General features: G+C 43.6%; 1 protein-coding gene across 1 annotated transcript in view; it reads right to left on the reverse strand.

The window, feature by feature from the left end:
- Positions 1 to 1,274: 1,274 nt before the first annotated feature.
- LOC147419786 (ACT domain-containing protein ACR9-like) overlaps positions 1,275 to 12,362 on the reverse strand; it is a 42,248-nt gene continuing 31,160 nt past the window's right edge. The window contains exon 6 of the mRNA XM_086505330.1: positions 1,275 to 1,412. Coding sequence (XP_086361456.1) covers positions 1,407 to 1,412 — 6 coding nt within the window. The 3' untranslated portion in view covers positions 1,275 to 1,406. The remainder of the gene's footprint in view (positions 1,413 to 12,362) is intronic.

The following is a 12,362-nucleotide window of genomic DNA, read 5'->3' on the forward strand; positions in this document are numbered from 1 at the left end:
AAATTTGCAGGTGGAGTACGGTATGCGATATCATACTCCCTTTTTTCCCGCGTTTCCAAACGTTTGAAAAACAAGATGAATGTTCACATTGCCATCCTACAACAAAGAAAGCCTAAAGAAAAGGAAGTGACATGGGAAGGACTCATTTAGAAACTTCAAAAAAAGGGCATACAAAAGGTTGGCAGTATAAAACAAAGGAAGGACAAGGAAGTTACATGATGCCTCAAATGGAGGAACCCTTTACAGACTTAAATAAAGCAAACAAAAATTTATCTCCTTTCCCTCTCTACAGCATGCCAAAAATACCATACGCATATGGAGAAAACTAAGTTATAAGAATACATTGGGATGGTAGGGAAATGTGTTTAGCCTTTCTACTGGAGGGCAATTAGCAGAGGAGAGAACTCAAAAATTCAGGAGGGGCAGATATCAAATCTGCTTGAAAAATGCTAAATGCAAGCTAAATTGCTTCCTGTAGTAATGGCATAAGAGCTGCAGGCTCTCATCGTGCCAAGTTCAAGGCGCATAAGCTCTGCATTGACCTTCATTTTGGTCAACTGGCTATTCCCCACCCAGGCTGACTGAACTCGTTATATATCGGGCAAGCAACCCGATATATAACCAAATCCTTAAATCCACAGAGCGCTAATGTTTTTATTTTATTTTGTTAAAAGAAGCTCAAACAAGTTACAGCTGTCACTGATCATCCCAAATGGCCCATCAATCGCTAGTTGCAAACCTTTTATGCAGGCCCTTCTGCAACACAAATCAAAGCCTGCTTTGTGATGATGGCTTCCTTAATGTATACTCGGGTTTCCGACACCCATATGGTCTATTTTGATAACAAATCATTGAGAAGCAGAAGCTGTCACGTTACATATGGTGCTGTCAATCAAGATATACGCAAAAGTGATTTTCTGCGAAAAAAGATATAGCAACCATTGATTACCAACTAATCGTATGTTTCAAGCAACAACCCATGTTGCTGCATGCTCCTTGGGGGTTTAAATGGAAGAAAGCCCCTAAAATTATCAGAAGTTATCTATACTAATAGATAAAAGGGGAGGGGATTCCGCCCCCCCCCCCCCCCCCCCCCCCCCCCCCCCCCCCCCCCCCCGGCCACGTGTCGTGAGCAGCTTCAACCGGCCAGCTCCGGAGGTGTGCGCACTGCAACCTGCCGCTGAGAGAGAGAGAGAGAACCGGGCCGCTGAGAGAGAGAGAGAGAGAGAGAGAGAGAGAGAGAGAGAGAGAAAGAGGCGGCGAAGCCACCGGCCACACTAGTGTTAATAAAACGTGCTTGGTTTGTTCACTAATCAGAATTCTGAATGTGCCACTTGATAAATCTGGTCGGTCGGAAAGTAAAAACCGGTAGATTTCCCAGTTACGATCGCCAATGATACACCTTCCTAGTTCTGCCTGCAACAAGAAGGCAGCATATTAGCGGCCAATATAGCTCTTTCAACAGTAGGTATATACTTAAAAACATGACACACACGGTTGCCACCACTGGTGTTTAGTGTCAATGGTGCTGGTCATTAAAGTTGGAGGAGAGCTCACAACAATGAAAGTTCTTGCAAAAGACGACTCATTCTCTTAAACCATCACACCAGAAGACTTTGACAAGCTGTCTTTACTATTGAAATTTCTTCTAAAGATACCAGAACAGGTATTTGGAAAGGGGATCCTTGCTCGCTAGGCAAGGTGCCGTAATAAGCGTGTCATTGTTCAGTGGATATTTAAGCTGCATGCCTACTTTGCCAATCTTTATCTGCCAGAATTCTTAGGTTCAAGATGCCAAACAACATGCATACTAAAGGACTCATGGTCATAGAGGTGGTCTGGATGAACGCAGAAAGAAGACTCTATTAACATCCATGCCCCTATGCATCGTGGAAAAGAAAGAAAATGAGGAAAATGATGGCCTTCTCAACAAGAGCTATGCACAGGTTTCTCTTGCAAACCTGATTCCCTGCTCCATGCAGCCTTCCTATAGCTCTGCGGATCCTTATAGATATTGGCTCCTTGATCATTGTCAAACAAATGTTGCAACTGCATGAATTTTATCTTAGGCTTGACACTTACGGTTCAAATGACCTCGTCCTCACTCTTAAAGCTCACATGGGTTGATCGAACATGATTTGGAAGGATTTGTTAGATAAAATATTCAACATACTTCCTTTCAAAACGCTCGATTCCCCTTTGGTTTACACTCTCCTAAGTGGACACAGTGCTAACCCTTCCAAGAATCAGACTTCTAAACTAATAAAACCTTCCTAGCCTTAAAACCATGAAATTTTTGTTAACCGACAACGGAGACCCTTAACAGTCAAACAGTGGAGTCAATGTTGGGCGAATAGGAGGCTTGGTGACTGCCCAACGCTCCCCATCGCTTGGTGTTGACCTTGGTGTTAAAACCATTACAAGCGACAGCAAAGACCTTGGGGCTTGTTAACCGACAACGGAGACCCTTAACAGTCAGACCGTGGAGTCAATACTGAGCGAATAGGAGGCTTGGTGACTGCCCAACAATCCCTATCGCTTGGTGTTGACCTTGGTGTTAAAGTCATTACATGCGACAGTGGAGTCAGCACCGAGCAAATCGGAGGCTTGGTGACTGCCCAACGCTCCCCATCGCAAGCCAAGACATGCATGCCATGGGCCCACGGTGCAAGCCGAGCATGTTTAGCCGCTTGAAGGAAACCTTTAGTAGAGCCACTCGCTCCAAACACGGAGCTAACGATATAAATGAGGGGTGGGGAAGTAAATTCGTCATTCATGACCAACGTAGACCCCATGTCCCTGGAGAATGTGCACGTGAATACTCCATTCACTGCACCCTCTGACTCTTCAGAGCTATTCCCTTCAGAGGTTATATTACCTGATGGAAGAAACCTTGCCGAAGTACAAGAGGTTGAGCGGTATATCATTGCGGCTAGGAAAAAGGAAACCGAGAGCTTACGTAGGATAGAGCAAAGGAGAGAGTTAAAAGAGAAAGCCCCTATGTCAACACCCATGCTAGGGGAGCAATCGAGTGCTCCTGAATTAGCGACCACTAAGAGTCAACCCATAGAGAGCCACATTGCATATAGTTCAAAGGACACCCCTAGCACCTCAATCTTAGATGAAGCGTTCCTAAATGAGAACTAAGAGTACGAACTACAAACGAAAACTTTAACCGACCTATACACAAGTCACACCTATCACGTGGGTTGGTTAGATGTCCTACAATCCACAACGGGTGCTACTAGTGTAGAGGATCAACAACGTCCTCCATAGGATTATTGAGCTAGAGAGACAAAACAAGGGGATCCACATGCCTTCAACGGGTCTCATGAGATTCTTGGATACAGGGAAGGCTAAACAACCAACCTTATCGCAAATGGAGACTCTCTCGGTAAGTCCGATGGATCCTCCATATGTTGTTTCGCCAGGGGTTTCAATGCAATCTGAGCCCGCAAGTGATAGCTTTACCGTTCCAAGTCTAGCTCATCTTTCCTCTGATGACACCACGGCTACCATGCCTACCCCAATGATGGGCATGCCAAGAAACACGCCATGGACCTCTTTTGTTCGTAAAGCACCGCTACATGGTAGCTCAATGCCGGCAACAGTACCTACAAGTGTGTATCAATCATATGCACCTATAGGTCCTCGTACTCATGTAGCTCCTACCCCTTCCATTGTTTCAACAACCTATGCTCCACAACCACAACACCCGAGCTCTTATTTCAATGGGACCATACCGGCTAGCATTAGCATATCACATCCGACGTCTGCTATGCCTAGAGCCACACATATGAACTTTGGACCGCCACATGACACAACACCGTACCAAACTTGGAACCCAAGGGTTTCCTATGCGTCAAGCCCAATGCCAATACTTACTCCACATGTAGTCTCTGGAGCGCCTTCACCCACGGTGCCTGCTCACTTAGGTGACTTGGCAACGTTTGCTCAAGCTATTGGTCGATCTATTGCTGAGAATATGCGTCACACACCTGATAGGGAGCATAGAAGTAAGACAATACAAATAGCCAAGCTCACACAAAAGTTTAGTGGAGATTGGGATGTGAGAAAGCATATCGAAGTATTTGAACAAATATGCGATTCCCTAGGAGAACACAATGACCTACATAATAGTAATGCTGTAAGCCTAACCTTAAGTGGAAAGGCTGGGGATTGGTATAGAACCCTAAGGGTGGAAGAAAAAAGGAGATTGTTCTTAAAGAATACATACGAGAGGGAGTGCTTTGGGGTGTAGCATCTCAGCTCCAAAAAGCCCAACGAGAGGAAGGAGAGTTTGTGAGAGACTTTATTAGTCGCTTGAAGCATTTCAATTCTGGTTGTAATCCAAATGAGCGCTTCAATAATAACCAATTGCATGATAGATTCATTAGGGGATTACGACATGAGGATATCTACAATGGCCTAGTCATTAGAGGTATCACCACTTGGAAAGCAGTCATCACCAATGCGATCCAATTGGAAGATAATTTAATGATTCAAGGAGAAAGAGTGTCTGTTGAGCATAAATCTACTACCTCGCAAGCATCGGGGCATCAACCAATGATCCTAAAGCTTGTTGCTAAGGAGCCAAAAATATCTAAGATGACTTTAACAGATCTCACCAAGGCCATTCAAGAGAGTCTTAAGAGACAATCATGATCCGCAAAACAATCATATGTATCTAAGAAGGGAGCAACAACGGTGCTCAGTATGCTATGGTCCGCATAGTACCAGTGAATGCCCTACTTTTAGAGTAAAATTCAATGGGAATTGCAATACTTGTGGGAGATATGGCATCAAGCTAAGGATTGCATAGTATTTAAGCACGCGATGGCCAATAGACCAACCTTAGCATGGACGGACACACCTCGAGTGCCTGCATTGATGCCAGCCCCACCTCTTGAATAAACGTCACAACACATGGTCCTTAGGGCCCAAAATGTTGTTCAAACAACACCCCTACCACCTCCACTGTTAGGACCGCAACCACCACATCCGAGAATCACTTCTGTGAATCAAGTGGATTGTGAGTCATCTATTGCTTGTTTGGAAGGCCATGAGGAAGATATAGACCCTAATATTGCCTATGTGATTGATACACTTGAAGAAAGTCCACCATACTATATAAAGGACTATTGGGGACAAGTCAAACCTGTCTATCAAGTAGCTGTTTTTGCAGCAAGGGACCAAAATATCAATTACACTGCCAAGAGACCACCTCTTCAATGTTATGAGTGTGGAGGTCCACATTGTGTAGCCAAGTGTCCTATTAGACTACAAAAGAATGCTACATTAATGCAAACCAATCAAGCGAGCACGTCTACAATGCCGATACTCATGTGTAATCGATGTGGCATAGATCATTTGATTGCCCAATGTCCGAATAATCCAAACGCACCGAAGATCACGCCAGATTGAGATTACCGAGGAGCCATCACAAAGTACACCTGTGTACCAGTAAATGTACTCACACGATCGATGCTCCAAAAACAAAATTATATTCTTGAGGAAAGAGACACGGCATCAATTGCCCAATCTCAAAAGAAGAAGAAAACACGAAGGAAGAGATCGCAAAAAGCAACGAAGTCAAACCCCAGTTCAAAGATCAACATAGGGATTGGTGACGACCTCGTTTATATAAACGACGTTGAAGAGGATTCTGATTCATGTGAAACCATGGAGACCAAAACGATCACTGGGAAAGAAACCAACAAGAAAGATTGTCATGAGCCACAATGGCCAGGACCCAAGAAGAAGATAAGAACTTACCCAAACCCTACGGATGAGATCGAGCGAGTCAAGCAATTAAGGAGTATGGTAGAAGATACCCAAAGGGATCTAGAGCCAGCACCTAAACAGATCCAGATTATAGACACAGTGTTCCCTACGCAACAACAACCTCACAACTTCCATAGACCCCTAGCCATACCTAGTGTCATCCAAGAAGAAAGTGACTTGAAATCCTGGGGAAGTCGGCGTACTCACTTTGTTAGAAAATAAGACGTAGCTAAATAGATAATTGAGTAGATTACTTAATGGAGAGAGACAGATTTACATACACGAGATTATAGAGTAGAGTAGAGAGAGAGAGAGAGAGAGAGAGAGAGAGAGAGAGAGAGAGAGAGAGAGAGAGAGAGAGAGTACACACGATATACGTGGTTCACCCAATGTGGGCTACATCCACGGGAAAGCAGCCACTCAATGGCTTTAGTACTTCAAAACAAGAAGTAGTTTACAAAGAGATTATACCCTTAATGGAGCTCCCGCCTTGCTTCACTCTCACCACCTCACACTCACCTTGTTGCATCAACTTCACACACTATGAAATGTGTGTAGAAATGGCCTCCTTTTATAGGCCAAAAGGGTTGCCCTCTCTCATGAGAGGCAGCCATGTGTAGCCGCTCTTATGTAGATAAGTCCAAATCGGACCCTCCAATCCGCCCATGTGTGGCCGCCCTTGAGAAGACAAGTCCACTTTTGAATTCGGCCACCGGCCATGGACTTCCGACCACCGACCATCCGACGGTTGTTTTCCGACCACTTTCCGACCGCTGTCCGGTCATAATATTCCGGCGAATAAAGTTGCCCCTGATTTTTTACCGTGAAAATTTTGGTTTCCGACGAGTGATTTTCCTTCACGCACGATGGCTTCTCCTCATAATGGGGGCCTTACAAATGTACGCTTTTACCACAGAAAATTATAAGTGTAAATCAGGCTCCATACTTAACAATCTCCCACTTGGAGACTGATCTCCAAACCAAACCTGTGACTGCTTTCCATTCTGGCTTCTTATCCTTGAATGCCGATTGAAGATGAGCAAAAGCTCAACTTCTCCTTGTTGACCACTTTTGTAAACATGTCTACAGGATTTTCACTTGTATACACCTTTCCTAGCTTTAGCTGTCCCTCTTCCAAAAGAGTGCGTATGAAGTGATATCTCACCTCAATGTGTTTTATCCTTGAATGAAAGGCTGAGTTCTTCGCAAGATGGATAGCGCTTTGGCTATCACTGTACAAGACACAATTGTCTTGTTTGAATCCAAGCTCTTCTAAGAATCTGTGAAGCCACAGAATTTCTTTGCTTGCCTCCGTCATTGCTACATACTATGCTTCCGTGGTAGAGAGTGAAACCACTTTCTGCAGCTTTGAAGCCCAGCTTACTGCTGTGCCTCCAACCGTGAACACATAGGCAGTAGTGCTCCTTCGAGTATCTTTGTCACCTGCCATATCTACATCAGCATACCCTTCTAGAAAAATATCAGTTTCTCCAAAATACAAAGCATTTGTTGTTGTCTCTTTTAGATACCTAAGTATCCACTGCACAGCTTGCCAATGCTCTTTACCTGGGTTGTCCATGAACCTACTCACAACTCCCACTGCATGTGCAATGTCTGGCCTTGTCCAGACCATAGCATACATTAGAGAACCTACCGCTGCCGCATATGGAACTTTAGACATATAGGCTATCTTCTCTTGTGTCTTTGGACACATATCCTTCGTTAGTTTAAAATGACCAGCCAAAGGTGTAGAAACTGGTTTTGCATTTTGCATTGCAAACCTTTCTAGTACCTTCTTGATGTAATCTTCTTGAGATAGCTTTATTGTCTTCTTCGTCCTGTCCCTTGATATTTTCATACCAAGTATCCTCTTTGCAACACCTAAATCTTTCATTGAAAAAGATTTAAACAGCTCCTCTTTTAGGTCTTTGATGTCCTGCATGTTAGCACTTGCAATCAACATGTCATCAACATACAACATTAGAATGATGAATTTCCAATCTCCCAAATTCTTCGTGTAGACGCAGTGATCCGAGTTGCATCTTGTGAATCCATGATCCAACATCCATCGATCAAAATTCAAGTACCATTGTCTTTATGCTTGCTTTAAACTATACAAGCTCTTCTTTAATCTGCAAACCATTTTCTCCTTACCTTTTACTTCATACCCCTTTGGTTGAAGCATGTAGATTTCCTGCTCTAAGTCACCGTGAGGGAATGCCGTATTTACATCCATTTACTCGAGATTTAGATCATGAGCAGCCACAAGGCTTAAGACAAGCCTAATTGAGTTCATTTTTACGACAGGAGAAAATATTTCATTGAAGTCAATACCTTTCTTTTGAGAAAACCCTTTTACCACAAGCCTAGACTTGTACCTTTTCTTCCCACCTTCTTCTTCCTTCAACTTGTACACCCATTTGTTTTGAAGTGTCCGCTTACCTTTAGGCAACTCAACCAACTCCCATGTTTGGTTGCAATGTAGTGAGTCCATCTCCACTTGCATGCTCTTCGTCCATTCTTCTTTGGATTTATGTTGCATAGCTTCTTCGTATGATTCTGGCTCTCCAGAATTTGAGATCAAAAGATGGTTAAAGGAAGGAACGAACCTTTCTGGAGGTCTACTTGCTCTTGTAGATCTTCGGGGAATAGATTGAGGCTCCTCATTTGGTTGACGTTGTTGCACATTGTCACCGTTTGCAGTCCTTGGGTCTTCACCGTCCTCAAGCTCCATGTACTCATCACCTGTTTCTTTTGTTTGTTTTCTTTCCAAGTAATCTTTGTACATATTTTGTTCGTTAAAAATTACATCCCTACTCCTTAAGATTTTACCATCTTCAGGATTCCATAGGCGATACCCAAAGTCACTTTCTCCATAGCCAATGAAGAAACACTTTTTGGACTTTGCATCTAGCTTTGATCTTAAGCTTCTATCTATGTGCATGAAAGCCTCACACCCAAACACTTTGAGAAATGCATAATTCACCGGTTTACCTGTCCATGCCTCTTCTGGAACTCTCCCATCCAATGCCGTTGAGGGTGATTGATTGATTAAGTACACAGACGTACTTACAGCTTCCGCCCAAAGCTCAAGCGGTAGGCCTGCATGTAGCCGCATGCTTCGTGCTCGCTCCATGATTGTCCTGTTCATCCTTTCCGAAATCCCATTTTGTTGAGGTGTCCTTGGGGTTGTCCTTTGCCTCCGAATGCCATTGCTAGCACAAAAGCTTTCAAAAGCTTGGCTGTAATATTCGCCTCCATTGTCGGATCTGAGGCATTTAACCTTGGTACCTATTTCATTCTCCACAAAGGCTTTCCACCTTTGAAATATGGAAAATACATCGGATTTATTCTTCATGACATAAACCCATGTTTTTCTAGTCGCATCGTCTATGAATGTTACATAGTACAATGAGCCACCAAGTGATGGTGTACTTGCAAGACCCCAAACATCAGAATGAACCAACTCAAGTTTTTTATTTTTTCTTTCATTTCCTGATTTTTGAAATTTTACCCTCTTTTGTTTACCATAAACACAATCTTCACAGAACTCTAAGTCCACTTCTTTCAAACCTGGTAGAAGCTTCTTTGTTTGAAGGATTTGCATTCCTTTGGCACTCATATGCCCAAGTCGGTAGTGCCACACCGCACTGTCAACTTCCGTAGTTGCTGCACAAGATGAAGGTTGCGTGCTAACAGTACACAAGTAAAGTGTACCGACTTTTTCTCCCTTGGCAACCACCAAAGATCCCTTTGATATCTTCCACCGTTTGTTTCCGAATGCAATGTTGTGACCTTCATCGTCCAATTGTCCTGTAGAGATCAAATTTTTGCGAACAGAAGAAACATGCCTAACATCTTTAAGCTTCCATTCATTTCCGTTAGCAGTTTTGACAGAAACTATACCTTTGCCGACAATCTCACAAGCTTCATCATCTCCCAAGTATATATACCCAAAATTACCTTTGGTGTAGTCTTGGAAATGTTTGTGGTGTCGCATGGAATGAAGCCCCAGAATCTACTATCCAGAAATTAGACACATTGTCTAATGAGAGAATTAGAGCATCTTGCTCTACTTTACCTGACACATTGGCCTCTGATGTTGGCTTGTTGTCTTGAGACTCTGTCTCCTTCTTCTTGGACCAGCAATCCTTCTTGACGTGGCCCTTCTTGCCCGCAGTTCCAACATTCAAGAACTGACTTTGTGCGTGACTTGCTCCGCCTTGAGCGATCACGACCCTTCTGGTTTTTGAACCTTTCCTTAGGCCTTTCTCTTGTTTCCACTGATAGTGCAGTACTTGATGATTCTCCTGTACTTCTCCTTCGCATTTCCTCGCTTAGGAGAACACCCACAACATCATCAAACTTAAGAGTATTTGTACCGGAAATAGAATTACTTACATCCATCACAAGGCTGTCCCAACTATCCGGTAGAGATGATAGTATAAGGAGAGCTCGCACTTCATCATCAAAATTGATTTTCGCCGATCGAAGTTGACTTATGTTTGTGTTAAAGTCATTTAGGTGTTCTGCAACTGAACCATTCTCTGTCATCTTTAGATTGAACAAGCGCTTCATAAGAAATACCTTATTGGATGCCGATGGTTTCTCGTAGAAGTCGTCAAGTGACTTCATCAAGTCCTCCGTGGTCTTCATCTCCGAAACATTGAAGGCCACCGTTGATGCCAAGCTTAACCGGATTGTTCCCAGGGCCTTTCGATCAAGGACAATCCATGCTTCATCTGCCATCGTTGCGGGCTTCTTTGCAAGACCGCCTAGTGGAAAATAGAGGTCCTTTTGGTAGAGATAGTCTTCAATCTGCATCTTCCAATGTTGGTAGTTTTTGCCGTTGAACTTCTCAATCTTGAGCTTCCCTTCCTCCGCCATAACTCCCACTCAATTCAAGGAATCCTTTCCTTGAGATAATTTAGCTACGAGCAAACCTTGCTCTGATACCAATTGTTAGGAAATAAGACGTAGCTAAATAGATAATTAAGTAGATTACTTAATGGAGAGAGACAGATTTACATACACGAGATTATAGAGTAGAGAGAGAGAGAGAGATAATACACACGATATACGTGGTTCACCCAATGTGGGCTATGTCCACGGGAAAGCAGCCACTCAATGGCTTTAGTACTTCAAAACAAGAAGTAGTTTACAAAGGGATTATACTCTTAATGGAGCTCCCGCCTTGCTTCACTCTCACCACCTTACACTCACCTTGTTGCATCAACTTCACACACTATGAAATGTGTGTAGAAATGGCCTCCTTTTATAGGCCAAAAAGGCTGCCCTCTCTCATGAAAGGCAGCCATGTGTAGCCGTCCTTGTGTAGATAAGTCCAAATTGGACCCTCCAATCCGCCCATGTGTGGCCACCCTTGAGAAGACAAGTCCGCTTTTGAATTCGACCACCGGCCACTGGCCATTGACTTCCGACCACCGGCCACCGGCTATTGACTACCGGCAACCGACGGTTGTTTTCCGACCACTTTCCGGCCGCCGTCCGGCCATAATATTCCGGCGAAAAGGAATATTCCGACGATTGGGGGAAAAAAGTCTCAAGGACGGAAGGCCCCTAAAGTTGCCCCTGATTTTTTACCGTGAAAATTTTGGTTTCCGGCGAGTGATTTTCCTTACGCACGATGGCTTCTCCTCATAATGGGAGCCTTACAAATGTGTGCTTTTACCACAGAAAATTATAAGGGTAAATCAGGCTCCATACTTAACACACTTCTTGTTGGAAAGAATGTTTACAGAGAATACCTGACCCTATCGAAGAAATGGAGATCCCATCTTCCCCACGTCAAGGGACTAAAGCCCAAAAAGTTCCGTTAAACATTGCCAAATTGATGGATTTCATGGCTTCAGAAGCTAGAACCACCATCGTGTCCAAACTATATGGAGACCCCGAGCTATTCTTAGCTCTTCGAGCTTTCCTCAACGGAGAACTGAAAGTCACTCTACCACAATTTGCACAGATGGATGGAGCTAGGGAGATGCCAATAGAGGAGGAACACTTAGATCCACAACCCAACCTAGATGAGAGCTCTGTTGTAGAAATACCTGTTAACAAGTTGGGACAATACTTTGAGGACAATGAGTCCAATGCGACCATACCAATCACTACCAAGGGATTAACCGTGAAGGGAATCCTTGATGGTGGAGCTAGGGTTAGCATTGTGACTAAAAATTACTGGGAAACTATGGGAAGACCTCACCTGGGGACCACAACCATAATAGCAAAGATGGCCAATGGGTTTATTGTTAAACCTATTGGGATGCTAAGAGATCTCAAGATCAAGGTTTTTGGACACAAAATAAGAAATACCTTCATTGTTATGGATTTTTCCAAGCACACTATGACATCTGAGATGATCTTAGGGCGTTGTAAGGTGCAGCGGAATGAATGTTGTTTTTCTCAAGATTAGTGATCTTTACTGCTCAAGGTTCCTTTTAGTTCTTAGGGAAAGAGAGAGCTTTCCGTCTTATAGAGAGTGCTGTGATCACGAACAAAGTGAGTGGATCTTGTGCGTGCAAGTGAATGAGACTGAGAGAAGGAGAGAGAAGAGATAC

This window comes from Adiantum capillus-veneris, chromosome 29 (assembly GCF_014529385.1).
Source record: "Adiantum capillus-veneris isolate H3 chromosome 29, ASM1452938v2, whole genome shotgun sequence".
In the NCBI taxonomy this organism is placed as follows: Eukaryota; Viridiplantae; Streptophyta; class Polypodiopsida; order Polypodiales; family Pteridaceae; genus Adiantum; species Adiantum capillus-veneris.